At 34.6% G+C, this 18,234-nt stretch overlaps 1 protein-coding gene across 1 annotated transcript; it reads right to left on the reverse strand.

The window, feature by feature from the left end:
* Positions 1–7,028: 7,028 nt before the first annotated feature.
* LOC136798397 (uncharacterized) lies at positions 7,029–18,012 on the reverse strand (the record flags this gene model as incomplete). Its single annotated transcript, XM_067055003.1, has 16 exons — positions 17,829–18,012; positions 14,271–14,344; positions 13,865–14,101; positions 13,611–13,679; positions 13,119–13,439; positions 12,874–12,972; positions 12,328–12,566; positions 11,904–12,082; positions 11,622–11,724; positions 10,987–11,316; positions 10,714–10,831; positions 10,268–10,359; positions 9,920–10,043; positions 9,126–9,467; positions 8,192–8,320; positions 7,029–7,036 (listed from the first exon to the last, which is right to left on the reverse strand). Coding segments are annotated over exons 2-16 (2,397 nt in total), but the record flags the coding sequence as incomplete, so codon positions are not given.
* Positions 18,013–18,234: the final 222 nt, after the last annotated feature.

Genomic DNA, 18,234 nt, shown 5'->3' on the forward strand with positions numbered 1-18,234 from the left:
AAAGTTTCGAAGGAGTAGAGGTATGGACAAATTAATGTGTAGTTTCAAGAAAACGTAGTACCGTGAGCAAAATAATTGATGAAATTTTCCTTCCAATCAAATAAACTTGTTTGTTCAATTAGACAGTGAGATAATGACAATATTTCTAAACTTAGTATTTCGTAAGAAGAAAAAATGTATCAAGTGAAAACAATTGCTACCGTCTCGGTAGAACCTCCAGTGTGACACGGGTATTTTATCTGTGTATGACAAGACTGAATGGTCAGACTCTAATTCTTCCTAAAGTGTCACGCAATTCGAGTTCAAACAGGTAGCTTTCGCCTGATCTATATATGAAGATATAGAAAGGCCAAGACACAAGAAACTGACAAGATAGATCTCCACTTAGAGATATAAAATAAAAAGTATTATTTTGAATTAGAACTTGTTACAAAGATGATGATTAGAAAATCAAATAAAACCTACTTAGTATATTAGTCTCTATCTTCCAGACGTGTGGTATATGATAGCGTTATTCCGTTCAGATATAAGTCATCCGTTCAGACATAAGTCGTCCGATGTGAACTGTAGTTGCGAGATCTTGTTGCGCTTTACTTCACGACCGTTCTCCTTTTCTCCGTTCTTCTTCTTTCCCTTTCGTTTTCTGTCTCCGGTTCTCTCTCTCCTCTTGTCATGTTTTTGGGTCCTTTTATATCATTTGACTGATATGCAATTTCACAATGAATTGTCGTTAGGACCCGGACGGAAGTCGTTTTGTGTCTTATATAACGTCGTTTATGGGGCCTAGCGGAAGTGTCGTTAGCCCCCAAATTGATTTCCTGTTCTTTAGCAATTAACGTTTCTTATTACATGAAAACGCTTCATCACATTATTAACAGAATCAAGTTTTAAGTATCTTATTTCTGCACTCCTAATTGTTAATTGTAAGAGTGGGTTACTATAAAAAATAGCAATTTACGTACAACTGCTGGCCCAAAAGCCTACTGACTATTTTCTCAAGAGAACACTTTCGAATGCTGTTATTTATATTATGTTTTGGTAAATATTTCCAATGATCTCTAAAATTGAAAAAAACCCAGATAATTGTGAGTTTGAAAGTTGCTCGTAGCTTGAAGCGAGTTAAACGTTTTGGAAAAGACACTGTTGAGTTGTGTCATTTGCAAATCTTCTTTTCCTGAACCTTCTATCTGAATGTGCCAATATAAAACAAGTTTGAATATTTTTGTATAAATCGATGCATAGTATTTGATTATACGATTTTTAAACCTTTTTATTCAGTTTCCCATTTACAGACCAAACAACAACCGATTTAGTTCAAAACTTGTTGATTATTTCTTTCCAGCAAAGATTTTGGAGCATTCTTATTCTAACCAAAAAATGAAGTATTGTTTTCTTGAAATATTCTTGGAAATAAAGTCCTTTATCGTTACTCAATAGGCAAAACTCTAGTTTTGTCTCTTTTTTGGAAGCAGATCTTCCTTCTCTATGTAATAGTTACGTTAGTCCTACTCTTTGCAACATTTAGATTTACATTCTCTATAATATATACAGTTTTCTTACTGAGTAGTAATATTCAGCTCCCTTCTTGGACAGTTTTTTACTAATTATTACTTAGAATTTTGTGAGTGTAATACAACAAATCATTTATCATAATAAAATGTTGACGTGATAGGGGTGTTTGCCACTGTCATAGTCTATGAAATAAAACCACTACGAGTACGCCTCGCATTCAATGTTTGCAAATTTACCGGTAAGAACAAATTGTTTTAAAATGATTTTAAGAGATACTGTACAATTTCTAAACGTCTCAGTGACCCGATGAGAATTTTTGATCCGGTTGGAATTTGAATCTATTTTTAAAACTCCATTTTTTTGCGAAAGTCGAGTATTTTACCAATGCAGAATACAGTAGTATTTTTTGTTATTTGCCGATTTTCCAGTAGGTGGAACTTACTAGAGAATGCGTGATACAGGGGTGTATCTAAGATCCGTGATACAGGGGTGTATCTAAGATCCAGTTTAGATAAATCTTTAGCATTAAAGGTTTTGTTTTTAAATAAGAGTGATAACGTTTGCTTACTCATCAATTTTAATTTACAAGCTTTTTCACATTGAACTGACATGAATGTGAAGCAAGATTGGTCAGAAAGAGAGAAAAACATTTTTTGCTTATATAAGCACATTATAACAATAGCAAGACACTGTCCCGATATGAATGTGTCTGGTATGAAACGGAAACACTTATGTAAAAACAAAACCTTTAACATAATAACACTAATACAATGCCGGACAAAAGGTTGTAGACAAATGAAATTTCAGTGAAAAATGATGAGAAATAGAGCAAAATGACTCTTCAATGTGTCTGAAAGGGGATGGAAGTTAAGAAAAACACTTTTGAAGTCGTTGCATTGCTTTTGAATTGCTTTTGAGGGAACCACAAGCAAAAAACCAGCGTTTTGATACTGGTGTATGCCAGTTAATCAAGCCCTTGTGGTTTGCCCTTGCGGTTAGACTGCAGTGGGTGACTTTCAAAGACTTTGAACAGGTTTGGATAGGTTTGGAAAGCACCCAGAGCCTCTTGGGAACTTGTTTTGGATCGATATTGAAGTATTTTGCAAATATTGCAGAAGTCTACAAACCTTTTGTCCAGCATTGTAGCGCACCGCGCTGAATCTAAAAATAGATTTAATTTTTGAAATAATCATTACTCTCGATGTGTTTGTACGAGTTCCAATCCCATCAACCTTTGCGTTAATCCCTTTTGCACGTTAATTGCATCGTTTGAGAAAAGATATATAACAGCTTGCACGTATCTTTAATTGAGCCGCGTTGAATTGTGGGATTGCAACTCGTACAAATGTCAAAAAACGTGAAAAGTAATAATTATGACGTATGAATTGTGGAGCGCTATTGAAAAGCTTCATTTTTGAATAATTTATGTCGGAGGTGAATAAAATTGGCTTATTTCACACATAAATGTAGAATTAATGAACATTTGCTATATGAATCTAACCCCACACTGACGTTTATCATTCTCATTTGGGATTTTGCAAATTCATAATTTTGTTCATATCTAGCAAATTATAATCTTTACAAGAAAATTCGCTAAGCAATTCAATAGTCATTATAATCTTTACAAGAAAATTCGCTATTTAGCTAGGTATCCGATATTGAATTTCAATTGCATTTGTAATTCGAGTCTTTATATTCGCCCGATGAGAATGATATCCAATCACTGCTTTTATATTGAACGGGATAAAGATAGAGCATGTTAAGCCTACATTGTACGAAAGGGTCATAGTCTGTTCAATAATGACTTTTATGAAAGTAACAAAATCAATCAAGCTGGACAGTAATAAAATGAACAAAACTGGCAAAATGGCCTAATTTTAAGCCCCGGTGAGATCATGAGTAACCCGGTCGAAAATTACTTAAATTCTCTACCCCACTCACAACTTGCAAAATTTTTTGTCTTACCCGGTCGAAAATCTTAATAATTTGAGCAAACCGGCAAAAGTTAAAAAATACATATCAGTGAACTATTGAGAAAAAAAATAGACTCACCAATTCTTTTAAATGAAATATCTTTCTCTATCCCAATGAAAATCGAGCTAAAATATTTCCCCATGACACCCCATTTCGGTGTCATAAGGAACATAAAAGTCGAAAAGGTTCGGAATCCCACTCCATTTGACTCCAACGATATCCAAAGACGCCCAAAGACTGCTTATAGTAGGTATGTAGCTCTAAAAGGGTTTTCGGTGTCATAAGGAACATAAAAGTCGAAAAGGTTCGGAATCCCACTCCATTTGACTCCAACGATATCTAAAGACACCCAAAGACTGCTTATAGTAGGTATGTAGCTCTAAAAGGGCTTCGGTGTCATAAGAAACAGAAAAGTCGAAAAGGTTCGGAATCCCACTCCATTTGACTCCAACGATATCCAAAGACACCCAAAGACTGCTTATAGTAGGTATGTACCTCTAAAAGGGTTTTCGGTGTCATAAGGAACATAAAAGTCGAAAAGGTTCGGAATCCCACTCCATTTGACTCCAACGATATCCAAAGACACCCAAAGACTGCTTATAGTAGGTATGTAGCTCTAAAAGGGCTTCGGTGTCATAAGAAACAGAAAAGTCGAAAAGGTTCGGAATCCCACTCCATTTGACTCCAACGATATCCAGAGACACCCAAAGACTGCTTATAGTAGGTATGTAGCTCTAAAAGGGCTTCAGTGTCATAAGGAACATAAAAGTCGAAAAGGTTCGGAATCCCACTCCATTTGACTCCAACGATATCCAAAGACACCCAAAGACTGCTTATAGTAGGTATGTAGCTCTAAAAGGGCTTCGGTGTTATAAGGAACGCATAACGGTCGAAAAGGTTAAGAATCCCACTCCCATTTGACGCTCCAACGTTTTTCAAAAAAATCTGAAAAAGCCCCCTCATTAATTCAGAGGCTATTCAAAAAAGCCGCAAGCACTTGAACCGCTAGGGTACTTTTGTTGCTTACGGCAGTCTTCGAAAGACATAAAGTGTAGATAGCTCACCTACAAATCCGATTATTTAGTTTTTAAAGCTTTGAGAAAACTGGGACGCATTTTTCACTCAATCGACACATTTAAATGGAAAACACGAGCACATCGTCAAAAGGAATTTTTCTTTTTGTCTAATAGTCCCGTTCAATTAGGTAGAAAAGAGTACCGTCATTCTTCTAATTTAATCCAGCAGAAAACAATGATTATTATGAAGGGGTTGTTCTAATAATAGGAGGAAATAAATTACTTGGGAACGTGAACTTTTTTATCGTACAAATAATTAGAGGCGATAAATTAATTTATTCGTGCTAATTAGAGGACGGATTAAATTAGAAGAATGACGGTATGACTAGTTAGGGTGAAGGTACCTTTCATATTCAGGTGCTTGTGTTCAAATTTAGGCAATCTTAGATACCCGAGTCTTTCAAGCAATATGTATGTAGATCATCAGATCATCAGACCATTAGCATACAAAGTAACAATAGATGGCCTGGAAAAACTTTTATGGCTTTCATACTTTGAGGAAAGGATGAACATTTGAAACGAATTTCAGGGCAATAAGTCTTTCAATTATCTTTTTTGTCATTGTAAAATCATGATTGCTAAATATTTACATATTTTAGATATATTTTTACATTTTTGATTTAAATATTTCAATAATACAGGAACTAGAGTTACTGGGGTCTACACAATATACACCCCCGGATTCTCCCAATTATAGAAAAACCTAGCTATAAATTTTTTCTGGTGAGAAAGCTATTTGAAATATCGACCAAGATAATTAATTTGTATCAACGTACATCTAACGTTATATGGACGTTTAAGTGTATCACCTTTCCCAGCGGGCACACAACGTTGTTGCAACGTTTATCGAACGTTGTTATGAAAATAATATAAATACCAAATAAGTAAATATAAATGAAAATTAGGTGAATATGCTTTAACCCATTTTTAAACTAAACTCAACTCCAGTCGACTTGCGTTTTAATCAACGAATTAGTGGTAAAATTTTGAGAAATAAATTCAGATAATATCAATATTGTACAGAGCAAAAGTATATTTGATCATCATCCTTTGCAAAGGGAATATATTCAATGATATCTCCAATATCGTCTTCAACCCATGCGATCAATGGTCCCATATCGTTGTGTCGATGGGAATCAAAAATATATATTTTTTCATTGCCAGACGAGCGAACAATACAAACAGATTTTAGATTGCATGTGGCAATAACGATCGCAGATTTTGAAATCAGTTCTGATAAAACTTCCTGAACATTTTTCGGAAGAGAGTCTCTTTCTTCAAATACGTTTATGCGAAAGGGTAGCAGACTGATAGCCTCTTGAACAAGGAGATTTCTGCCTTCCTCGTGAAGGCTGTTGCCTACGTCAAGCAGCCAACAAATAGGGGCACACTGTCACGGAAACATATTTTCGGCAGTTGACTCATAAAATACCCTGTCAAAAGAGCAATGACGCAACATGCGTTGCTTCCGTTTCTGCCATTTAACTTGTTTTGGCTAAAACAGCTAGGGAGAAAAACAAAATTGCGGCCTGAAACAGCTTCTTGGGGGTCTAATTGTCCTCCGAGGTTTTTTCCGAGAAGTTGCACGGCGTTTATGTCGATATCGAAGGCTCCTTCCATATCCTCGTTCTCTTCTTTTTCAAGATGTTGGTTATCTTCACCATTGTATTCAACTTCTGTGGCTTCAACATTCTGACAGTCATCTTGGTCTATTCCGGAAACATTCTGGAACTTCTGAATTGTTTCTTTTGGTAACACAGTGGCAAAATGAACGAATCCTTTCTTCAACTGGCTACGTGCGAATTTAATTCCAATGCGTTTAAGGACTGTATCAGCGGCATTGTCCTAAAGTTAAATTGATTGAGTGAGAATATTGAAATTTTAATTTTTTTAGATAGCGAATGCGAGAACAGAGAAGACAGTCTATTTAAAGAATAAATGGGTGGATAATACCATAGTATTATTAAAGGTCACTGGATAAATAACGCGTGGAGAGCATAGCATTATATTTCTAATGTGTTACAAAAACAATTGACGAACGAGATTTGTCCGCAAAGGACGGCTCGAAGAAATAAAAATATCGTTACTGTGGACAAATCGAAAAATCGTGAAAACTCAGATTGTTGTTTATCCAGTGTCTAAAAAGTCCATGGTAACACCATGACCACTGATTTACTTTCCAATAAGGACTTAATCAATTTTGCTAATTCTGAAATGCTAGAGTAAGTATTCATTTTAGGTTTCAATTGAAGCACCCATAAAATTTATACTACTTATACTAATTTATACTACTAAGTGAAATAAAAATTACCCTTTCAGAATCAGAACTTGCAAGGTGATCAATTTTCAACTCTGTTGTGATCTTGGACGTGTAGAATGTTAGATACGATTCCATATCCCTTTTCAATAATTCAAGCTCTTCAAGACATCTATCTTTTTTAGCGTTAAACTCGAGCAACAACGGTGGTTGGATTCTGTAAAAGCAAAAGTCAAAAGCATTAAAAATTAGTTTCTTAAATCATAAAATCTGCGAATACTAAACAAAAAGATAAAACTTTGATTGCCGAATATTCAATTCAACCTCAATAAAGAGTGTAAACGATTCAAGTCTAAATATTTCTGAACAACCATTAGGTAGAGAAAAGACGAACTTGAATTCCGGGCTATCATTCATATTTGCTTCAGCCTTTCAGAAGATATACTGCCAATTCTTCATCAAATGATAAGCAAAAGACAATCCATTGTCATTTTCGGGGTGAGTTTTACTTTTTCAGAAGAATGAAATGTTTAAAATCCGTGCATATAAAAGAGCTATTTTCCAACCCCAAAAAATGCCATGCGTGTGAAATGGCTAATGAACACACCCGAAAAATTCAACGCCTGTAAAATGGCCATTTCTGGGGTTAAATATTTTGTTCAAAGTTTTTTAATGGATGTACAATGGCTAAAAAACACCCCAAATTTCAAAATCACATGCCTTGTCATGTAATTGAGCAAACATCCTCGAGCTACGAATTCATCCCGCGCGGAAAATGGCCATTTCACACGCATAGCAAGTAAGATGTTTTGATAATCTCGTTTTCAAACGTATACGTTCTTTAAAAAAAAAACGGTTGCAATACACTCTTCTCGAGATGCATAAATTTATTGTTGTCCTCGTTTTCAAACAGATTTCATTGCTATAAAATTACAGTTTCACAACAACAATTGTGTTGTTTACACCTCATGAGACATTTTGAATTTCAAGTACTTCTGTTTTAGAGTTAATGTTTGCCTTTTGGGAATTTAAATTGGTCTAAATGTATGATTTCATAACAATGAAATCTGTTTGAAAACGAGGACAACAATAAATTTATGCATCTCGAGAAGGGTGTATTCGATAATGTCTCAGGCCAATACGATAAGAAATAAAAAATTTCGTGGAGAGATTTTCGCAAAGGAAAATTGCCTGGAATTTCATTTTGCGACATTATTTTTCTCAGTATTTAAAAATCGACCCTACATTTGGTCCCTTTAAGGCAAAACTGGCCTATTTTGGAATCGCAATTCCCTTCATTCGCATAAATAAATTCCGCGAAAATTTTTCCCCTTAAAGGTAACACAAATATACACAAATAAGATTTTCTTACCTTTGATCAATTCAAACTCGCTAACGTCTTCCAAAGATTTGACTGTAATGAAACGTTCGAGTAGGGAGTTTAGCTTTTTGTTTACTTCGCTAAACTTCAATCGACAAGCACATCTGAGCTTTGCAGAATCTGAAAAAAAATATTTGCTATAATTCGAACCTTCTTCTTCGTTACCCTTTTACAATATAAAAAAATTTCACTTTAAAGAAAGAAACGTTTTAATTTGTGAGGTACATACAGGGTTTGCATCCCAGAATGCTGGTAAATTTTGTTTTTGTTGTGAAGACAGCAATAGACATTCAAATAAAAATTGGGGTCGTTTTGGTAAAAGTCTGGGCTGATAAAATGTTTTCCTGCCCATTCATGATATTCATGATGTAATCTTTTATACTGAAGCACACAAAATTATGAATTCGTCTAAGGATCTTATTTCATGGTGCAAAACAAGAATGCAAATTCTGGTCTGGAAATATCTAGTTTAAATGGGTAAATTTGATTTTTTGCGCTCTAGAATGCAGAGGTCAAACGCAGTGCAATGTAACTAAAAAATTTCTACACTAAGTTGGAAGTAAGAAAAGTAATGATTATTTTCATATTCCATTTAAATATATTAAATAGAAAAAGTCCAATAACAAAATTGTTTGACAATTTCAAATGACATGTTTTTTAGAACAAAACTTTGCAAGAAAGCTCACAAAAGTCGAACTTTGAGTCAAAAAGTTGAAAGAAATGGCTTAGTTGGTGGTAAAGTTATCATACTATGTATCCATGAAGGATTGTTTCAAACTAATTTAAATAAAAAAACATACAAGGAATTCGGAGGGCCATAATTCTGGGGTGCACCTGCATTCTTGGGTGCATACCCTGTATAGAATTCATAAAATGAAAAAAACTCAAAACAACTAATATGAAAACAAGTACATAGTTTACGAACCTGCATATTTCTTTAATCGTATATTCCAATGTAACATTTCAAACCGGCAACTTTGAATTGCATTTTGAAAAGCAGGCACAAGGACAGCACTTCTCAGGAGGTCAAGTTCTCCTTGGATTTTGGTAGCTGAGATGTCATTATCCCAAACGTTATTTAATAGTAACTCTTTTTCCGCTTTGTTCTTCGCCAAAAGTGGTATATGAACGTCATTTAAGTCTGGAAGTACTATTTTCTGGAGGAGATCTTTGGACATTTCAGATGCATCAGAGGGAGTTTTATTAAGATCGTGATATAAAAGAATCATTTGCTGATGAGATGTTGGTTTACAAGGTGATAGAGAGCCTAAAAGATAATTCAAAAAAATGAATATAATAGAAGACTACGTCACAAGCAATTTCTCATAGGAAACAATTTTAATAAATCACAACTGGGACAAACCAACTGTTACCTATCTTTTCCTAAAAAAAAATTTATCAAAACCATACTGTAGATAAAGTGCCTTTGTATTTGTATATATTGGGCTCTTCCAGAAAATGTTCGTTCATGAGGGTGGATGATATATTGTCTAGGGTAGTGAAAAATCCACAACATTTGCCTTGTCCGGGGGTAAACTTGCTCTGATTGGGGGTAATTTTGAAAGTCCGGGGGATCAACTGATGCTTGTTCGGGGGGGGGGGGTTATACCTGCTGTCCGGGGGTCAAAAGTCGGGTTAAATTTCCAAAAAATGTTATATCATTCACCCCTCCATATTCAATCTTTTTCCGGAAGAGCCCATTATGGTAAAGTTGCTTACCTCCACTAGCATAAATCTTGAGTTTGTTGAGAAGGGACACGAAATCTACATCTTTGATGGTAATACCCATTTCGACACATTTCTTGCCCAATTTATCTTCGAATATAGACACCTCCTTAGTTATCTACAAAAGAAAATTAAATGAGGTTAGGAATTTATATAGCTCATAAAATGTATAGCAATGTACCCTCCCGGTATACCTCATAAAATGAATTTTATACTAACGCTGGTATTTGGTGTTTGTCATGAAAATACTATATTTTTTAATTATTTTAGCATCTTTAGTCAAATGACTCAAAGACTTTGTTTTACAAATTGGAAAACTTTTGACTAGTAAACTTTTTATACCCGTTTAAATTTTTTCAGCAAACTCTCAGCAAGAACCAATGTTTTTCTTCTATTCCAGAATAATATCATTTCAGTAAGAGTTTCCTCTCGATCTAAAAAAGAAAGTTTTCCATAGATTATGTTTTAAGTTAATACCCCTGCCAAGGACGAACCAAACAAAGCAATTTTTTTTACTTATGCTTTTAAAAAATACTTTCAATAATAATGATTATTATCCAAAGATTCGAATTTTAACCCTGTTTTTCATTACATTGCTAAAACTTTCCTGACATTTTTTAGCTGACTTTCCTGACATGTCGCCTACTTGTTACCGTTCCTATATGCCCCCGTAAATCTCAATATTTCCTGACTTTTTGCCCTTTTTTTAAATCTGCTGAAAATTTCTGCCAACTTCCTGACAAAGTGGACATCTTGATTTAGGACAAACTAATACAATTGAATCTTACTTTCAGGTGACTGATATTTAGTTGTGTTAGCACAGCGTGAAAGGAAAGAAAACAGTTGTTCACATTCTTCTCCGGTCGACTTGCCACTACCTTGAATCCATTCCCCATCCCAACTAACCTAAAAAGTAAAAAAACACTCAACTTAAATCCGACTTTGTTTATGCTGATATGAAAAAGTGACTGCATCAGTTTATACGGAGCTTCTGATAGAAAACTAAGAGACGAGCTTTCTTTCCCATAGAAAAACATGGAATAGTGCAATTATAACCGTACCTGACATCTAAGGTTGTGACCTTTGGCATGCATCACACTCAAAGCTCCTTTAATTTTAGATGGCAAATTTGAATCAACTTTACAAAGGTAGGGCCACAGTTTGCACATAACATCGGTAAATAAATATTCCACTTTGTTTGGCAAAATGAAGTTTGTCAACAAATATGCTGGATAGGCGTAAATTTCTCCTCGTTTCATGTTAATGGATTTCAATCCGTACTGATGACGACAGCTAGCAACGTAAAGACCAGTATCGTCCACTGATTTTCTCTTCCGTTCTGTATTCCTTGCAGCTGACCATTCACCCCCACAAGATGTATCAGATGAAGTCTTAAAAAAAAATCAGAAAAAGAATCAGTTTTTAGTGCTATTTCTGTAGATTTTGTTCTGCTCCATAATGTCGCGTTATTAATTGAAATCGACATTGAAATGTTCAGGAATCAGGGTCGGTTACCAAGTTGCTTAGTTTTTGATAATCATCAGGAATCAACCTTTAGTGGCTTAGTAAAGTACTAAAGTACTAAAAAAAAAGAAAGATTTTCGATGATTATATTTTGAAGATTTAACTTGAGTATATTTCTTTGCTAGAAAAATCATCACAAGTTTAGAACTTTGAGAAAAATGTAAATATTTACCTTAATTGTTTTTCCCATGTCCTGTCGCAGAGAAGATACAAAGGTTTCAACTTTTTTGTCGTCGGCGATAAATGCTTCGTTGTAATACGATTTCCTACGTCGCCTGAAGAATAAAAGTTGACATCTAAGGAAATACTAAAATTGAATGCCAGAAATTAAAAGAAAATACCTACTAGGATATACAACCCTTAGCCTCTCCTTCGAAATCCCAGCTTCCTCCAACATTTTTGACCCACTGAATAATAGTTGAGACTTTATTAAGAAAATGGTAGAAAAACTTACATTCCAGATCTTTGATATCTGTACAACTTTGCGTTTCCGTCTATATGGCAGGCATGTTGTTTGATAGAGCAACATGGGCATTTCATCCAATCCATTCCTTTCTTCATGTCTAGTTCATATCGGATAAAGTTCCATTGTTTGAAACCTTGATAAAATGACGAAGGCACGATTCTTCCTTGCTACATAATAAAAGTAATAAGTAAATGCGTTAATTTTCCAGGAAATTACAGTATCAATATTAACAGATCCTTATTCTTTAAGAAAAACATGTGTGCAAATTATTCTGGTGGAAATACAATTTAAAACTTTCGGAGATTGAAGACTTTATAGACCTAGATGCTACATCTCAATTCATAATAACAGAAAGTAAAATAGCGAGGTTGAATTCTAAAAAGAACACTGACAAAGAAGGAAAAATATTTACCCTTCCAAAGTAAAGTGTCAAATCATTTAGAGAATCCAAAAATGCAGTCGATGAGGAACCAGGCATATGTTTTTTAAATTGATCCCAAGTTAGAAAAACATCAACATCTATTAAACATCCGAAGTGCGTGGGTGAGGATGGCCAAAAACCAGATGAAAGGATATTTGAAAGAGTGAAAGGGTCAGTGATACGTTCGCACTTACAACATCTCAAAATAGATTGAAGCAATTCAAATTTCCCTAAATAGATAAGTCATAAGTTAGAAAAATCTAATTACTAAAATATTAAGTAGAGTATAGAAAACTTTCGCAAAAATCCCTAAAACAACGAACTGACTATAAAATGTCAACAGCAATTCATAATTACATAATATAGCAATGGGGATAGAAAAAATACCATTTATACCGAACTCAGGTGATTTATAAGAAAGGTAATTATGTAATAATCTAGTGCTAATTATCCTTATTTATACTTTCTTTTTTATAATTCTCTTTTTATTTATAACTCATCTCTATTGAACAAAATACGGCGTCAAGTTTTGCTTACCTTTCATCGTTATAACCACAACTTTTCTTTGATTTGTAGATTCGTGAAACTGAACAGAGCCACATACACATTTAGGATGTTTCAATGGAACTAGACGATCTAAAAATGCATGAAAAAAGTGTTTAGAAGAGGAATGGACACACATGATTTTTCTTTCAAGTTTCTAAAATTAAACGCTACCTTTCAATTCAAAATAATAAAAAAACATTTTTTAGCTTGAAAAAGCTTTTAAAAATGACACTGACCAACAACATATATTTGATCATTTTCATTTAACACTTCATTTGGTGGTATAGGTGTCGCCAAGCCATCTAGAAACAGAGTACGATTGTGCAAGGGTTTGTTCTTGTGAATTTCTATGTCACATTTATGACATAGCTCCAAGCAACATTCATGACAGCTCAAAACTGCATGCGTCTGGCACAAATCACAATCTTGCAAAGCAATAGATGACTTTAACGATTCCAGAACATTTTCTTTTTCATCTGCCCATGCTTGTTCTAAGTGTTCCATGCGTTTATTCCATGTGATCCTCTTTTTTTCATCTTCATTATCATCTTCAATATCTATAAACATAATAAAGTAGCCTCTACTATTATTCAAGAAGCAGATTCAAGCGATAAGGAAAGTTTTGATTATAAATGGAAAAATTATATTGAAAAAGAACAACTCAAAGTAAACACAAGTATTTATTCTCCCTGAAAATTATATTCTCAATTACAACACAGCAATATTACCTATTTCAGAAGGATTCCAATCGTCCCATACAAGATCAGATGGAGATGGAGCATTGTGTCTTGCAGAACCTGACAAGAGAATCAGAATATACCTTGACTAAATTTCACAAATTTCACTAACACTTTTATTTTCAAAGCAAAGAATGTAACACTTGGAAGAGTTCCTTAATGTAAATGGCATTGAGCATATTATAAGAGAATGTAAGATAGGAATATAGATAGGAATAGGAACAGTGAAGAAGGGAATATTATACCTGGATTTTTCTTCTTTACATATCGCTTCTTTCCACTATACTGATAGATTTTATTGCCAAATTCGTCCCGCTTGACACTAATGAATTTTTTTGCTTTGTTAATTTTCTTCTTTTTCGTCTTCTTCTTCTTCATCGGTCCATCTCCTAACCAATCTTTCATGTTTTGAAATGGGTCATTTTCTTGGTTATCAGAAAGATAACGTTTGAGCTCTTCATCTGGGTCTGATTCATTATAAGCTAGAGAGGAAATTATTAGAAATGGTTAACGTTACAATAGCACAGTGTATCATATAATTTCTTTATCCTCATGAAGTTTGAAATGTTTTAGTTACTAATTAATTATGTTAGTATTAATGTTTATTTGAAATAAAAAATAAATAAAAAAATCAAAAAAAATCATCACTACCTGACATGTTACAGATGATGGATGTTGTGATTGCAAAAACTGAGAGGTCAACCAAAAATGCTTATATAAATCATCTGGAAGGGAGAATAATATTTCAGTTAAAAAATCATACACTTGTCACTATTATAAGTTTTTGGTTTATTTTGCTGCCACATCTTTTAGTTTATCTAATTAAAAAATCATTATAATGACTGCCATCATTATTATACCCAAAATTTTCCTTCTTTTCAGTTTGTTTAAGTAGTTTAGACAATTTGAAACATATGCAATATTTTCAACAAGTGCAGATACATATGAAAAATACAAAACAATCTATCTTACACTTTTTGCATGTTTCTATTTCTATTTTTATAAATTAATCCAAAGGATACATGTACATTTTCCCGTATATTTTACTAAAAAAAAATAATTTAAGTAATTTATCAATTTAAAAGCACTAATAAAAGCAAATCAAAAAAGAAGAAAAAATATTTTCAGAAACTGTGCAAGCAGGTGCAAGAGAAATTTCAAAAATGAATTTTGCAAGAAGATTAAGACTAAAATTCCTATCACAAAAAATAGTTGAGATTTAGAGAATTATGAGGTAGTTGTGACCAGGAAAGGTGTGTAGTGCACAATGATAAGCTGGCTGATATTTTTATTAAAAGAAACAAATATGCAATTTGATGACTAAGGTTGAGCTAATTTATTTTTAATTATCGATGTACATCGTTTAAATTTCATGATCATTCCAGTTACCAGGTAGCAAAACCAACTTGTTAGTTTTATCTGTCGTTGTCTACAATCATAGACGAAGAGAAAGACAAAATCATATAACATTCGCTCTCATTGACACTAAGAAGAAAGTTTTTTTTATATTATTTTTAACTAGCTGTCCCAGGCTGTCGTCACAGACAACTTGTCACTAAATTATTAGCTTTATTGAAGAGAGTGGATAAAATTATATATTCAAAAGATTTTAGGTTAAAAAGATGACCTTGCAGTGCTAATTTTCACCACAAATTAATTGCTACAAGGAGCTTCATTAGAGAAAAAAGGATTCCTGAGCCATCGTACTGTGAAGTTGGGTAACTTGCATCAGTGGAGGGAAACTTGCATAGCCATCAAATGACTGACCAATCACAGTTAGGAACATTTGGCGAGTTCCTGTACGCGACCGCGATCTAAAAAATCATAACAACACTCATTAAAAAATGACGTTCGTGTCTTTTCGCACTTTTTTTAGCCTAGACGATGTAGCAAACATAGTAAATATAAGCACACTGTGCTTTTAATTGGCTGAAGTTTTTTTTTGCGTCGGAAAATTTTTTTCAAACTTTCAGCAATGATTGACCAAACTGTTACAATGGAAATTATCCAGCGCATTTTTTATCTTCTTATCTTCTTAATATTCAATGAAGCACTCAAAGTTTACTGAATTTAAGCACATAAGATATTCTTATAATTATTGATATTCACTAAAACACCGTTCGTTGTGCGCTGCGGTGGAGTGTATGACGTAACTCGCGCGGTAACTAACTCGCTTTTTGTTGGAAGATCATATTGGGCGTTTTGGCGTTACCACCCTCGAAGCTAGCGGGCGCCCCTGTCTTTCCGCAACTCTTTCCACCATTTTAGATGGCCATTACAATAGATCCAAAAGGGCGCCATAATCTTGGAAGATGACTTGTTTTGGTCTCCAGCTTTGGGAAGTAGCAATGTTTTTGGTTGTTATTGATGGAAAATAGTAAGAAACTTAAGTTTACAAGTGGCATTTAGTTTTTGCTGGCTTATAGAATGGCAGGATCCTGGATGGTTTCCCTAACTGAATCAAGTAGCAAAATTTCAAAATAAATGAACTATGCAGCTCTGCTCACAAATCTACTGTACCATTTTTGCTTTGATTTACCTTTGTATTTTAATGACCAGACAGGTAATTCATTTGAGGGCTTGATTTGTAAGCTACCCAATCAAACATTTAAGTGTGACTTTGAAAGTCTTTGAAAATGTTTTTATGAAAAAGAAAAGTGAATTTGAGTCTAATTTCAAAAGTAATCTTTCTCTCCATTTGAGTATCTGAAGAGTGTAGAGGCGTCTTTGAAAGTTTTCCTACCTGCTGACTGACCGACGACTGGAAGACCTACCTACGGAAGACCTACCGTGATATCGGGTAAATTGCATCAGTGGAAGCTAACATGCGTAGCCCTCAAATGAATTACCTGTCTGCTCATTAAATTACAAAGTTAAATCAAAACAAAAATGGTATAGTAGATCTACCTAGCTACCTATCCCGACCGACAGACTGACCCAGACGAGTATTATTGAAAGAAAAAAGACGTAAGCTTGAACATTTTGCTTTCCCCTGGAAAGGCCAGGCCCAATTGATTGTTTGGTTCGTGTCCTAGAAGCTTTGAAAAATGGGTCGGTCGGTCGGTCGGTAACTAAAATTGGAACCTTTTTTTCACCTTCCCACCAAAAACCTCAATTTTTGAAATTCCTCAAGCTATCGCGCAATCTTGGAATCCAACCGCAAATGTAAAGAAATAGCCTAAAGCCCGGATCCATAAAGGCACGCGCCGCAATCGCAAGATAACTTCTAGTTGGAGATTAAGGTTTTTGCGGCGTGTGCTTAAAGAAATACTGCTGTGACTCCTTGCTAGCCTAAAGCCCGGATCCACAAAGGCAGGCGCTGCGATCGCAAGATAACTTCTAGTTAGAGATTAAGGCGTTCGCGGCGTTTGCTTAAAGTAATACAGCTGTGACTCACTGCTTTTAGGTGCTTAATATTTGTTTTTAAGTACGGGTTACACTGGGACATCTTCTGTGTGCGAAGTGGATGTTGTTTATAGAAAAATCAAAGCAGTCAGTTAAAAAAGAACCGCAGAGGTAGTTGTTATCATGTGAAAATGAGGTAAAATTTTTCCGACTCAAAGTGAAATACTTTTTCTCAAAAATTTAGAGTCAGTCGGAGGACACGAACCAAACTATCAATTGGGCCTGGCCAAAGCACCAGTCTACATTCCAGTGTAAGAAGGTGGTACAGGAAGTTTCTGGTGCGCCGTGAGGGTCCTACCAACCGACCGTCGGCTGAAAGTTTAAGTGCATAGAAAAACCTTACTCTTATAAGGCTGGTCGTAAAAAAAAAAATTCCCATCTTCTCAACAATAATCTACTGTAGCTAAAAAAGTGGAGAGCCGTTCATTCTCATGGCAAAGAAACAATTTTTTTCTGTTTGCAAATTAAAAAACATGTGCGGCCAATTTTAATTTAAATAAAGATGCTTAGTGGCTGAATGGCTTTACAAAAATCAAGAGCTGAGTCAGTAGGGCGACAGAAGTAACTGAGCATTTTTCTAAAAACCGCGCTCAAACAAAACATCCACCCCCTACCTCCTGCTGCTCTCCTGGCTTGGACGCTGGAATGAGCCCTGGCTCTCATAAAAAAATGCAAACACCTCAAAGGGAATATGTTTTTAATAATCTCAAAGAATGTTCAAACTTCCTTTACACAGGAAGGCAGGCAGGGCCTATAAAGAATGTGAAATTTTCTGTATTTAAGAAAAAATAAACTTTTATATACCTGTTTATGCAGACACTGTCACGTTTTTTAACAATCAAACCAACATATGATCTATGTGAAACATGTTATTAAAATGCACAATTCTCTTTAGAGAGTCTAAAACTAATAAAAATGCAACAAAATTCAACATTCATGGACGCTTCCAAAGCAAAATTCAAGAACAACCTGCCGCCATTATTCAGCTTCTAGATCGTGCCTCGATTTCTATTAAGCGCGCCTCGATTAGTCAATCACATCTGATCGGGCCCGTGGAGATAAAATTATTTTTATGAAGACCATAAAGTACAAATTTAAACTTTTTAGCGTAACCATAAAAATAGACGGATTTCCACTTTTTATAGTGTACCTTAATTTTTCGGGCGATGTTAACCTGAGACCTTGCATCGATTAAAGCTAAGTTCTCATA

This window comes from Clytia hemisphaerica, unplaced genomic scaffold (genome assembly GCF_902728285.1).
Source record: "Clytia hemisphaerica strain Z4C2 unplaced genomic scaffold, Clytia hemisphaerica genome assembly, whole genome shotgun sequence".
NCBI classification, from domain to species: Eukaryota; Metazoa; Cnidaria; class Hydrozoa; order Leptothecata; family Clytiidae; genus Clytia; species Clytia hemisphaerica.